The sequence below is a fragment of the Oncorhynchus gorbuscha genome, unplaced genomic scaffold (genome assembly GCF_021184085.1).
Source record: "Oncorhynchus gorbuscha isolate QuinsamMale2020 ecotype Even-year unplaced genomic scaffold, OgorEven_v1.0 Un_scaffold_1129, whole genome shotgun sequence".
Lineage (NCBI taxonomy): Eukaryota > Metazoa > Chordata > Actinopteri > Salmoniformes > Salmonidae > Oncorhynchus > Oncorhynchus gorbuscha.
In genome coordinates this window covers 50,795-65,000 of record NW_025746001.1, presented here as the reverse complement: position 1 = coordinate 65,000, position 14,206 = coordinate 50,795, and the positions used below count along the sequence as shown (strand labels likewise).

General features: G+C 45.3%; 1 protein-coding gene across 2 annotated transcripts in view; it reads right to left on the bottom strand.

The window, feature by feature from the left end:
- The window catches only part of LOC124021556 (COP9 signalosome complex subunit 1-like), a 24,230-nt gene extending 10,834 nt beyond the window's left edge, over nt 1-13,396 (bottom strand). Inside the window, exons 1-7 of one of the 2 annotated variants that reach the window (XM_046336695.1) lie at nt 13,290-13,396; nt 9,696-9,788; nt 7,486-7,667; nt 7,210-7,374; nt 5,171-5,306; nt 4,450-4,527; nt 4,190-4,250 (exon numbers count right to left, since the gene is read on the bottom strand). In XM_046336695.1, coding sequence (XP_046192651.1) covers nt 4,190-4,250; nt 4,450-4,527; nt 5,171-5,306; nt 7,210-7,374; nt 7,486-7,667; nt 9,696-9,788; nt 13,290-13,322 — 748 coding nt within the window. In that variant the 5' untranslated portion in view covers nt 13,323-13,396. Of the gene's footprint in view, nt 1-4,189; nt 4,251-4,449; nt 4,528-5,170; nt 5,307-7,209; nt 7,375-7,485; nt 7,668-9,695; nt 9,789-10,095; nt 10,269-13,289 lie in introns of those variants that run through there. The other variant, XM_046336694.1, reaches the window with a different exon arrangement.
- Between the last annotated feature and the right edge of the window lie 810 nt (nt 13,397-14,206).

Below are 14,206 nucleotides of genomic sequence, written 5' to 3'. Positions count from 1 at the left end.
CTAACAGTATAGTATAATGTCTTAGCTGTACACTTCAGTGGTCCTCCTAACAGTATAATGTCTTAGCTGTAGACTTCAGTGGTCCTCCTAACAGTATAATGTCTTAGCTGTACACTTCAGTGGTCCTCCTAACAGTATAATGTCTTAGCTGTAGACTACAGTGGTCCTCCTAACAGTATAGTATGAGGTCTTAGCTGTAGACTACAGTATAATGTCTTAGCTGTACACTTCAGTGGTCCTCCTAACAGTATAATGTCTTAGCTGTAGACTTCAGTGGTCCTCCTAACAGTACAGTATAATGTCTTAGCTGTAGACTACAGTGGTCCTCCTAACAGTATAGTATAATGTCTTAGCTGTACACTTCAGTGGTCCTCCTAACAGTACAGTATAATGTCTTAGCTGTAGACTACAGTGGTCCTCCTAACAGTATAGTATAATGTCTTAGCTGTAGACTTCAGTGGTCCTCCTAACAGTACAGTATAATGTCTTAGCTGTAGACTACAGTGGTCCTCCTAACAGTACAGTATAATGTCTTAGCTGTAGACTACAGTGGTCCTCCTAACAGTATAGTATAATGTCTTAGCTGTACACTTCAGTGGTCCTCCTAACAGTACAGTATAATGTCTTAGCTGTAGACTACAGTGGTCCTCCTAACAGTACAGTATAATGTCTTAGCTGTACACTTCAGTGGTCCTCCTAACAGTATAATGTCTTAGCTGTACACTTCAGTGGTCCTCCTAACAGTATAGTATGAGGTCTTAGCGGTAGACTTCAGTGGTCCTCCTAACAGTATAGTATGAGGTCTTAGCTGTAGACTTCAGTGGTCCTCCTAACAGTATAATGTCTTAGCTGTAGACTACAGTGGTCCTCCTAACAGTATAATGTCTTAGCTGTAGACTTCAGTGGTCCTCCTAACAGTATAATGTCTTAGCTGTAGACTTCAGTGGTCCTCCTAACAGTACAGTATAATGTCTTAGCTGTAGACTACAGTGGTCCTCCTAACAGTACAGTATAATGTCTTAGCTGTACACTTCAGTGGTCCTCCTAACAGTATAGTATGAGGTCTTAGCTGTAGACTACAGTGGTCCTCCTAACAGTACAGTATAATGTCTTAGCTGTAGACTACAGTGGTCCTCCTAACAGTACAGTATAATGTCTTAGCTGTACACTTCAGTGGTCCTCCTAACAGTATAATGTCTTAGCTGTAGACTTCAGTGGTCCTCCTAACAGTATAATGTCTTAGCTGTAGACTTCAGTGGTCCTCCTAACAGTATAATGTCTTAGCTGTAGACTTCAGTGGTCCTCCTAACAGTATAGTATAATGTCTTAGCTGTAGACTACAGTGGTCCTCCTAACAGTATAGTATCATGTCTTAGCTGTAGACTACAGTGGTCCTCCTAACAGTACAGTATAATGTCTTAGCTGTAGACTACAGTGGTCCTCCTAACAGTATAATGTCTTAGCTGTAGACTACAGTGGTCCTCCTAACAGTACAGTATAATGTCTTAGCTGTAGACTTCAGTGGTCCTCCTAACAGTATAATGTCTTAGCTGTACACTTCAGTGGTCCTCCTAACAGTATAGTATGAGGTCTTAGCTGTAGACTACAGTATAATGTCTTAGCTGTACACTTCAGTGGTCCTCCTAACAGTATAATGTCTTAGCTGTAGACTTCAGTGGTCTTCCTAACAGTACAGTATAATGTCTTAGCTGTAGACTACAGTGGTCCTCCTAACAGTATAGTATAATGTCTTAGCTGTACACTTCAGTGGTCCTCCTAACAGTACAGTATAATGTCTTAGCTGTAGACTACAGTGGTCCTCCTAACAGTACAGTATAATGTCTTAGCTGTAGACTACAGTGGTCCTCCTAACAGTATAGTATAATGTCTTAGCTGTACACTTCAGTGGTCCTCCTAACAGTATAATGTCTTAGCTGTAGACTTCAGTGGTCCTCCTAACAGTATAATGTCTTAGCTGTACACTTCAGTGGTCCTCCTAACAGTATAATGTCTTAGCTGTAGACTACAGTGGTCCTCCTAACAGTATAGTATGAGGTCTTAGCTGTAGACTACAGTATAATGTCTTAGCTGTACACTTCAGTGGTCCTCCTAACAGTATAATGTCTTAGCTGTAGACTTCAGTGGTCCTCCTAACAGTACAGTATAATGTCTTAGCTGTAGACTACAGTGGTCCTCCTAACAGTATAGTATAATGTCTTAGCTGTACACTTCAGTGGTCCTCCTAACAGTACAGTATAATGTCTTAGCTGTAGACTACAGTGGTCCTCCTAACAGTATAGTATAATGTCTTAGCTGTAGACTTCAGTGGTCCTCCTAACAGTACAGTATAATGTCTTAGCTGTAGACTACAGTGGTCCTCCTAACAGTACAGTATAATGTCTTAGCTGTAGACTACAGTGGTCCTCCTAACAGTATAGTATAATGTCTTAGCTGTACACTTCAGTGGTCCTCCTAACAGTACAGTATAATGTCTTAGCTGTAGACTACAGTGGTCCTCCTAACAGTACAGTATAATGTCTTAGCTGTACACTTCAGTGGTCCTCCTAACAGTATAATGTCTTAGCTGTACACTTCAGTGGTCCTCCTAACAGTATAGTATGAGGTCTTAGCGGTAGACTTCAGTGGTCCTCCTAACAGTATAGTATGAGGTCTTAGCTGTAGACTTCAGTGGTCCTCCTAACAGTATAATGTCTTAGCTGTAGACTACAGTGGTCCTCCTAACAGTATAATGTCTTAGCTGTAGACTTCAGTGGTCCTCCTAACAGTATAATGTCTTAGCTGTAGACTTCAGTGGTCCTCCTAACAGTACAGTATAATGTCTTAGCTGTAGACTACAGTGGTCCTCCTAACAGTACAGTATAATGTCTTAGCTGTAGACTTCAGTGGTCCTCCTAACAGTATAGTATGAGGTCTTAGCTGTAGACTACAGTGGTCCTCCTAACAGTACAGTATAATGTCTTAGCTGTAGACTACAGTGGTCCTCCTAACAGTACAGTATAATGTCTTAGCTGTACACTTCAGTGGTCCTCCTAACAGTATAATGTCTTAGCTGTAGACTTCAGTGGTCCTCCTAACAGTATAATGTCTTAGCTGTAGACTTCAGTGGTCCTCCTAACAGTATAATGTCTTAGCTGTAGACTTCAGTGGTCCTCCTAACAGTATAATGTCTTAGCTGTAGACTTCAGTGGTCCTCCTAACAGTATAATGTCTTAGCTGTAGACTACAGTGGTCCTCCTAACAGTATAATGTCTTAGCTGCAGATTCAGTGGTCCTCCTAACAGTATAATGTCTTAGCTGTAGACTACAGTATAATGTCTTAGCTGTAGACTTCAGTGGTCCTCCTAACAGTACAGTATAATGTCTTAGCTGTAGACTTCAGTGGTCCTCCTAACAGTACAGTATAATGTCTTAGCTGTAGACTACAGTGGTCCTCCTAACAGTATAATGTCTTAGCTGTAGACTTCAGTGGTCCTCCTAACAGTATAATGTCTTAGCTGTAGACTACAGTGGTCCTCCTAACAGTATAATGTCTTAGCTGCAGATTCAGTGGTCCTCCTAACAGTATAATGTCTTAGCTGTAGACTTCAGTGGTCCTCCTAACAGTACAGTATAATGTCTTAGCTGTAGACTTCAGTGGTCCTCCTAACAGTACAGTATAATGTCTTAGCTGTAGACTACAGTGGTCCTCCTAACAGTACAGTATAATGTCTTAGCTGTAGACTTCAGTGGTCCTCCTAACAGTATAGTATAATGTCTTAGCTGTAGACTTCAGTGGTCCTCCTAACAGTACAGTATAATGTCTTAGCTGTAGACTACAGTGGTCCTCCTAACAGTACAGTATAATGTCTTAGCTGTAGACTTCAGTGGTCCTCCTAACAGTATAGTATAATGTCTTAGCTGTAGACTTCAGTGGTCCTCCTAACAGTATAGTATAATGTCTTAGCTGTAGACTTCAGTGGTCCTCCTAACAGTATAGTATAATGTCTTAGCTGTAGACTACAGTGGTCCTCCTAACAGTATAGTATAATGTCTTAGCTGTAGACTTCAGTGGTCCTCCTAACAGTACAGTATGAGGTCTTAGCTGTAGACTTCAGTGGTCCTCCTAACAGTATAATGTCTTAGCTGTAGACTTCAGTGGTCCTCCTAACAGTACAGTATGAGGTCTTACCCGCAGCACATTTTAGTTTGGTGAGGACAGATTGGTTCTGACTGTCTCTCTCTCCTCGTTGCTAGAAGAACAAGCAAGCGAGAGTTAAGTCAGTGACTTTCTCTCAGTGTGAAGGCTATATTAGAGAGTCTACTATACACACACAACAATTTAAAAGGAGAACATCTATTGAACAAATTCTCATACTGCTTGATTTTACAAGTTTCTCTCACTCGGAAGGTACGATGTAAAGGTTATATTTCATGTCATTCAGTACTAACCTCAGCTATCTCTGGAGTGGATTCTGCCTTGCTCACGTAGCTAAGTACATGGGACCAGTTCTGGAGGTAAACGCTAACCTAGCGAGAGAGAAATACACAGAAAGGGAGAGAGAGAGAGACAGAGACAGGAGAGAGACAGAGGGAGAGAAAAGGTTTGAGAAACCTTTCAAGGATGTTAGGTCAAGACAAGCCACGTTTATAGACTTGACCAAGTGAAGACACAACTTGACGATAAAAGTTGACATGAACATTCATTTCGGAGGCACCATGTTGATGATGTCATAGTACCTTGATGACATTCAGACACATGTTGATGATGTCATAGTACCTTGACATTCAGACACATGTTGATGATGTCATAGTACCTTGATGACATTCAGACACATGATGATGTCATAGTACCTTGATGACATTCAGACCATGTTGATGATGTCATAGTACCTTGATGACATTCAGACACATGTTGATGATGTCATAGTACCTTGATGACATTCAGACACATGTTGATGATGTCATAGTACCTTGATGACATTCAGACACATGTTGATGATGTCATAGTACCTTGATGACATTCAGACACATGTTGATGATGTCATAGTACCTTGATGACATTCAGACACATGTTGATGATGTCATAGTACCTTGATGACGTTCAGACACATGTTGATGATGTCATAGTACCTTGATGACATTCAGACACATGTTGATGATGTCATAGTACCTTGATGACGTTGAGACACATGTTGATGACATGCTTGGCACTAGTGCAGTAGTCTCGGGCTCGGCTGTAACACTTCAGGGCATTGCTGAGATCTCCACAGTCTAAATAGTGGTCCCCAAGGTCATCGTGACCCCGCCTGAACAGACAGAGAGGGAGGGGAGAGGGAGGAGAGGAAGAGAGGGGAGGAGGAGACGGGGGAGGGAGGGGGAGAGCGTTGAGGATGAGAGAGAGGGGGAGGAAGGAGGAGAGAGAGAGGGGGAGGGAGGATGAGAGAGGCAGGGGGAGGGGAGGAGAGAGGGGGGAGGAGAGAGAGGGAGGGGGGGATCCAGAGAGAGAACTTGTTGAGTAGTAGACTGGTTCCATTTGGGTTTTGAGGCCCTTCCTCTCCCCTACCACATCACTGGCTGTGTCCACATCCTCCAACCTTATCCCAAAGTGTTCACTTTATTTAACCAGGTAGGCTAGTTGAGAACAAGTTCTCATTTGCAACTGCGACCTGGCCAAGATAAAGCAAAGCAATTCAACACATACAACAACACAGAGTTACACATGGAATAAACAAAACGTAGTCAATAATACAGTAGAACAAAAGAAACCAAAAAGTCTATATACAGTGAGTGTAAATGAGGTAAGATAAGGGAGGTAGGCAATAAACAGGCCATGGTGGCGAAGTAATTACAATATAGCAATTAAACACTGGAATGGTAGATGTGCAGAAGATGAATGTGCAAGTAGAGATACTGGGGTGCAAAAGGAGCAAAATAAATAAATAAATATCAGTATGGGGATGAGGTAGGTGGGCTGTTTACAGATGGGCTATGTACAGGTGCAGTGATCTGTGAGCTGCGCTGACAGCTGGTGGTTAAAGCTAGTGAGGGAGATGTGAGTCTCCAGCTTCAGAGATTTTTGCAGTTGGTTCCAGTCATGGGCAGCAGAGAACTGGAAGGAACCCACTGTTCCTAGGCCGTCATTGAAAATAAGAATTTGTTCTTAACTGACTTGCCTGGTTAAATAAAGGTAAAAAAAATAAATTAAATTAAAATTTAAAAATGTTGTCCGAGTTCCATCTCCACTGCTTGTGACACAGTCGAGTTCCATCTCCACTGCTTGTGACACGGTCGAGTTCCATCTCCACTGCTTGTGACACGGTCGAGTTCCATCTACACTGCTTGTGACACGGTCGAGTTCCATCTCCACTGCTTGTGACACGGTCGAGTTCCATCTCCACTGCTTGTGACACGGTCGAGTTCCATCTCCACTGCTTGTGACACGGTCGAGTTCCATCTCCACTGCTTGTGACACGGTCGAGTTCCATCTCCACTGCTTGTGACACGGTCGAGTTCCATCTCCACCGCTTGTGACACGGTCGAGTTCCATCTCCACCGCTTGTGACACGGTCGAGTTCCATCTCCACCGCTTGTGACACGGTCGAGTTCCATCTCCACCGCTTGTGACACGGTCGAGTTCCATCTCCACTGCTTGCGACACGGTCGAGTTCCATCTCCACTGCTTGCGACACGGTCGAGTTCCATCTCCACTGCTTGCGACACGGTCGAGTTCCATCTCCACTGCTTGCGACACGGTCGAGTTCCATCTCCACTGCTTGCGACACGGTCGAGTTCCATCTCCACTGCTTGCGACACGGTCGAGTTCCATCTCCACTGCTTGCGACACGGTCGAGTTCCATCTCCACTGCTTGCGACACGGTCGAGTTCCATCTCCACTGCTTGCGACACGGTCGAGTTCCATCTCCACTGCTTGCGACACGGTCGAGTTCCATCTCCACTGCTTGCGACACGGTCGAGTTCCATCTCCACTGCTTGCGACACGGTCGAGTTCCATCTCCACTGCTTGCGACACGGTCGAGTTCCATCTCCACTGCTTGCGACACGGTCGAGTTCCATCTCCACTGCTTGCGACACGGTCGAGTTCCATCTCCACTGCTTGCGACACGGTCGAGTTCCATCTACACTGCTTGTGACACACATGTAACACAGTGAAAACAATGTCTACTTGAGTTCCCCCCCGTAGCTAGTTACCTGATGCTCTCTTTGATGGAGTTTCCCTTGTAGTTCTTGAGGTCAGTGTCCAGCTTCTCCAGTTTGAGAAGGGCCTTTTTCCTGGTGCTCTCTGCCCAGGCTGTGTCCAGGAGAGGGGCCTCCGCCGGCCCATCAGGCACCGCGTCAGGGACACCCTGCGCCTGTCTGGGAATAGACAGAGATGTTAGGGTCGTATGCACACATGCGGGATCTCTCACACACACACACTTTTGTACCTTATATAGGCTCCACTTCACACACACTCTTTCTCCTCACCGCTTGGCGTCGGTGAGTCTGCGGTGGATCTCCTCATAGACGTCTACGTTGAAGGTCCTCTGGACGAAGGACAGGGCCATCTTCAGGGCCTCGGCACGGAGCTGGGGACAATGTTGTGCTATGAACTGCAGTCTCTCAATACGCATCAGACCGCTGTAGCTGGACGCAAACTGCTCCAGGTCCTAGAGAGGGAGACCAAGAGAGAGGAAAGACAGGGAGACCAGGAGAGATGAAAGACAGGGAGACCAGGAGAGATGAACGACAGGGAGACCAGGAGAGAGGAAAGACAGGGAGACCAGGAGAGAGGAAAGACAGGGAGACCAGGAGAGAGGAAAGACAGGGAGACCAGGAGAGATGAACGACAGGGAGACCAGGAGAGATGAACGACAGGGAGACCAGGAGAGATGAACGACAGGGAGACCAGGAGAGATGAACGACAGGGAGACCAGGAGAGATGAACGACAGGGAGACCAGGAGAGATGAACGACAGGGAGACCAGGAGAGATGAACGACAGGGAGACCAGGAGAGATGAAAGACAGGGAGACCAGGAGAGATGAACGACAGGGAGACCAGGAGAGATGAAAGACAGGGAGACCAGGAGAGATGAACGACAGGGAGACCAGGAGAGATGAACGACAGGGAGACCAGGAGAGATGAACGACAGGGAGACCAGGAGAGATGAACGACAGGGAGACCAGGAGAGATGAAAGACAGGGAGACCAGGAGAGATGAACGACAGGGAGACCAGGAGAGGAAAGACAGAGACAAAAGAGATATTGAGAGAGAGACAGCGAGAGGCAGTGAGACAGGGAGATTGAGAGAGAGACAGAGAGAGGCAGTGAGACAGGGAGATTGAGAGAGAGACAGAGAGAGGCAGTGAGACAGGGAGATTGAGAGAGAGACAGCGAGAGGCAGTGAGACAGGGAGATTGAGAGAGAGACAGAGAGAGGCAGTGAGACAGGGAGATTGAGAGAGAGACAGAGAGAGGCAGTGAGACAGGGAGATTGAGAGAGAGAGAAAGAGACAAAACAGTGAAAAGATAACACATGATAGGAGTTGATCACCATGTGACAGACTGACTTCATTTAGTTCAGTGTTCAGCATAGAATATAGAAGAACTACAAAGCTAAGGAAGATACGGTCAGTAACTTCCCAGTGCTAGCTTAGTGCTATAGTAAGGTACCAGTGCTAGGGCTAGCTTAGTGCTATAATAACGTACTAGGGCTAGCTTAGTGCTATAGTAATGTACTAGGGCTAGCTTAGTACTATAGTAACGTGCTAGGGCTAACTTAGTGCTATAGTAAGGTATCAGTGCTAGGGCTAGCTTAGTGCTATAGTAATGTACTAGGGCTAGCTTAGTGCTATAGTAACGTGCTAGGGCTAACTTAGTGCTATAGTAATGTGCTAGGGCTAGCTTAGTGCTATAGTAACGTGCTAGGGCTAGCTTAGTGCTATAGTAAGGTACCAGTGCTAGCTTAGTGTTATAGTAATGTACCAGTGCTAGCTTAGTGCTATAGTAATGTACCTGTGCTAGGGCTAGCTTAGTGCTATAGTAAGGTACCAGTGTTAGGGCTAGCTTAGTGCTATAGTAACGTACCAGTGCTAGGGCTAGCTTAGTGCTATAGTAACGCCCCAGTGCTAGGGCTAGCTTAGTGCTATAGTAACGTACCAGTGCTAGCTTAGTGCTATAGTAACGTACCAGTGCTAGCTTAGTGCTATAGTAACGTACCAGTGCTAGCTTAGTGCTATAGTAACGTACCAGTGCTAGCTTAGTGCTATAGTAACGTACCAGTGCTAGCTTAGTGCTATAGTAACGTACCAGTGCTAGCTTAGTGCTATAGTAACGTACCAGTGCTAGCTTAGTGCTATAGTAACGTACCAGTGCTAGCTTAGTGCTATAGTAACGTACCAGTGCTAACTTAGTGCTATAGTAACGTACCAGTGCTAACTTAGTGCTATATTAACGTACCAGTGCTAGCTTAGTGCTATAGTAACATACCAGTGCTAGCTTAGTGCTATAGTAACATACCAGTGCTAGCTTAGTGCTATAGTAACATACCAGTGCTAGCTTAGTGCTATATTAACGTACCAGTGCTAGCTTAGTGCTATAGTAACGTACCAGTGCTAGCTTAGTGCTATATTAACGTACCAGTGCTAGCTTAGTGCTATAGTAACGTACCAGTGCTAGCTTAGTGCTATAGTAACGTACCAGTGTGGGGTTTTCCACCACATAGTTGGTGTCTGGAGCATTCTGCTGGTCTTCCTGGGGGTCAGCATCGATCTGCATCGGCTCAACAGCCCCCTGGAGGAGAGAGTGATGGGAGATGGAGAGAGAGTGAGCGTGGGAGATGGAGAGAGAGAGCGAGGGAGATGGAGAGCGGGGGAGATGGAGAGAGATGGGTAGAGAGAGGGATGGAAGGGAGGGGGAGAGAGAAGGTGAGATGGAGAGGGAGCGAGCGAGCGGGGGAGAAAGAAGGGGAGATGGAAAGAGAGAGCGGGAGAGAGAGGGATGGGAGAGAGAAGATGAGACAGAGATGAGAGTGAGCGTGGGAGACCTTAAAACAACTCCATATATCAGAGCTTCGCTCTGTCTGCTCTGGTGGTCCTACCTCTGGGAGCAGGGAGCATGCTGAGAGGCTGGAGCTGAGGACATAGTCCCCTGCAGTGAACGCTGACAGCTGATTGGGTCTGCTGCTGCTATGGGAGGTACAGGGAAGCTCTGAGGCCGAGGTCTGGGCCAAGCTAGGCCTACTCTTTCCCCTGTCTGTGGCCATGGCCCTGTCTCTTTCTCTGTCCTGAGCCTGAGCTTGTTCTGCCCCTGCGGCAACCTCCAGCTCTGACACTGAGCTGTCCTGGAGGAGGGAGGTGAGGCGGGAGATGGGGAGATGGAGGGGGAGAGGGAGGGGAGGCGGGAGATGGGAGTTGGAGGGGAGGCAGGAGAGGGGGAGATGCAGGGAAGGAAGGGGGTGGGGGGTGGAGGAGAGGGGGAGATGCAGGGAAGGAAGGGGGAGGGGTGGAGGGAGAGGGGGAGATGGAGGGGAGGCGGGAGAGGGTGAGATGCAGGGAAGGAAGGGGGGAGGGGTGGAGGGAGAGGGGGAGATGGAGGGGAGGCGGGAGAGGGTGAGATGCAGGGAAGGAAGGAAGGGGGGGCAGAAGAGTGATCTCTGTCCTTGATGACTTAAAAGCACTTCGCATGATAAGTCATGTCAGTTGGCTAGCCAGAACTCTCACCACATTAGCTGGATGTTATTTGAGGTTGTGTATTGTAAGTAATCACCTACCTCCTCATGCCTTTTGCACACAGTGTATATAGACTCTTTTAAAAAATTCTACTGTGTTATTGACTTGTTTATTTTTTACTCCATGTGTAACTGTGTTGCTGTCTGTTCACCCTGCTACGCTTTATCTTGGCCAGGTCGCAGTTGTAAATGAGAACTTGTTCTCAACTAGCCTACCTGGTTAAATAAAGGTGAAATAAAAATAAAATATATTTTTTAAACTACATGACCAAAAGTATGTGGACACCCCCTCGTCAAACATCTTATTCCAAAATCATGGGTATTAATATGGAGTTGGTCCCCCTTTTGTTGCTACAACAGCCTCCACTCTTCTGGGAAGGCTTTCCACTAGATGTTGGAACATTGCTGCAGGGACTTGCTTCCATTCAGCCACAAGAACATTAGTGAGGTTGGGCGATTATGTTGGGCGATTAGGCCTGGCTCGCAGTGGGCGTTCAAATTCATCCCAAAGTAATTCGATGGGCTTGAGGTCAGGGCTCTGTGTAGGCTAGTCAAGTTCTTCCACACCGATTGACAAACCATTTCTGTATGGACCTCGCTTGGTGCACGGGGAAATTGTCATGCTGAAACAGGAAAGGGCCTTCCCCAAACTGTTGCCACAAAAAAACAATCTGTGCTGTTGCGTAAACATTTCCCTTCACTGTAACTAAGGGGCCTGAACCATGAAAAACAGCCCCAGACCATTATTCTTTCTCCACCAAACTTTACAGTTGGCACTATGCTTTGGGACAGGTAACATTCTCCTTGCATCCACCAAACCCAGTTGGACTGCCAGAAGGTGAAGTGTGATTCATCACTCCAGAGAACACGTTTCCACTGCTCCAGATTCCAATGGCTGTGAGCTTCACACCACTCAACAAAAAAATTTAATGGGTTTCCATGGCCGAGCAGTCGCACACCAAGATCACAATGCCAAGCGTCACCATGGAAACCCATAGATTTAAAAAAAACTTTATTTAACCAGGCAAGTCAGTTACGAACAAATTCTTATTTACAATGACAGCCTACCCCGGCTGACCCGAACGACGCTGGGCCAATTGTGCACCGCCCTATGGGACTTGGTCGGTTGTGATACAGCCTGGTCCTTCTGTAGCTCAGTTGGTAGAGCATGGCGCTTGTAACGCCAGGGTAGTGGGTTCGATTCCCGGGACCACCCATGACTGTAAGTCGCTTTGGATAAAAGCGTCCGCTAAATGGCATATATTATTATTATTATTATTATATTATAACAAACCAGGGTCTGTAGTGACACCTCTAGCACCAAGATGCAGTGCCTTAGACCGCTGCGCCACTCGAGAGCCCATGAAGCTTCCGACGAACAGTTATTGTGCTGACGTTGCTTCTAGAGGCAGTTTGGAACTTAGTAGTGCTTCAGTGGTCCCAGTCTGATCTTGTGAGGCCTACAACTTCGCGGCCGAGTCGTTGTTGCTCTTAAGACATTTTCACTTCACAATATCAGCACTTACATTTGTCCAGGGCAGCTCTAGCTTGGTAGAAATTTTACAAACTGACTTGTTGGAATAGTGGCATCTTATGACGGTGCCACGTTGAAAGTCACTGAGCTCTTCAGTACGGGCCATTCTACTGACAATGTTTGTCTATGTAGATTGCATGGATTTTATTTAATAGAGATTGCATGGCTGTGTGCTCGATTTTATACACCTGTCAGCAATGGGTGTGGCTCAAATAGCAGAATCCACTAATTTGAAGAGGTGTCCACATACATTTGGTGATGTAGTATATATTTGTTGCTGTACAAACAAGGTGGGTCACACATGTGAAAGAAATTGGTGGAAGAAATGTCTGAGACATTTAAGAAACATGGAAGTCCGGCTTCTTGCAATTAAAGGGATGTCAATGAATGCGTTGTCTCTAAATGAACAGCGCCTAAACTGAACTGCAAGAGTTGGTGAAAGGTTTCAGGGTGACAGTAACTTCTGCCAGTCCGGTGGATGTTGTTTATCTAGTTGATTATAACAGACAGTTTCCATGGCAATCTTCTCTAGCTAACTACATTTTTATTTTAGTTAGCTAAATGGCTTGCATTTTAGGTGTCTACGCAAACGTTTGACACAGATGTAGCTATGCTAGTAAGGAATTAGGAACTGCAGTCAGGTTTCTTTTTAAATGAGCAAATTACAGCAACGACTCAACGAGCCATCAAACTGTCTGTTTACATTTTATATAACTAATTTAGCTACACTTGTTTGTTTTTTAAAAATCCGCCGACTAGTTAGCTATATCTATCAAACAAATTGAAGATTTATAATCTATAATAAACCTAGTTCAATCCGCCCTAACGCTAAATTTATTAGCTAATAAGGACTAACTTGATGTTGAGACCCCAGCATAGCTTCTTAGCTAACATTAGCTAGCGAGATTAGCTTGTTAGCTTGAAAACACTTTGTTAGAGGACCAAATAGATAAACTCAATCTAAACAAAAATATATATAGTCATTCAAACGTGTTCCCGGTTATATAAACTGTTGAAAACACAAGTTTACCTGAAAGTTAAAGACCTGTACGGGCAGAGGCATCTCCTTCTCTGCCGACACAAACACAATAATCACATCCGGGGTATGGGAGTGCAACTTCTATCTCAATCCCCGTGGAGCAAAAGTCACTGCCTAAAATCAAAATATGGCTGGAACAAGCCCAACTTTGGCGCTGTTATGAAACATTTTAATACCCACAGTCATACATTATCATACATGGTTATAAGACCTCGTATATAAAGTACACCGGATTCGAGAAGTATTCAGACCCCTACACTTTTTCCACATTTTGTTACGTGACAGCCTTATTCCCTCAAAACCAAGAATTCCTGATTAGTCAGGGAAAATCCCATGTCTGGTTGACTGTGAGCATCAGAAATGTCACCTAATCCCTCTATACAGTGCATTCAGAAAGTATTCAAACCCCTTGACTTTTTCCATATTTTGTTATGTTATTCAGTTGATTGGACATGATTTGGAAAGGCACACACCTGTCTATATAAGGTCCCACAGTTGATTGGACATGATTTGGAAAGGCACACACCTGTCTATAAAAGGTCCCACAGTTGATTGGACATGATTTAGAAAGGCACACACCTGTCTATATAAGGTCCCACAGTTGATTGGACATGATTTGGAAAGGCACACACCTGTCTATATAAGGTCCCACAGTTGATTGGACATGGTTTGGAAAGGCACACACCTGTCTATATAAGGTCCCACAGTTGATTGGACATGGTTTGGAAAGGCACACACCTGTCTATATAAGGTCCCACAGTTGATTGGACATGGTTTGGAAAGGCACACACCTGTCTATATAAGGTCCCACAGTTGATTGGACATGATTGGGAAAGGCACACACCTGTCTATAAAAGGTCCCACAGTTGATTGGACATGAATTGGAAAGGCACACACCTGTCTATAAA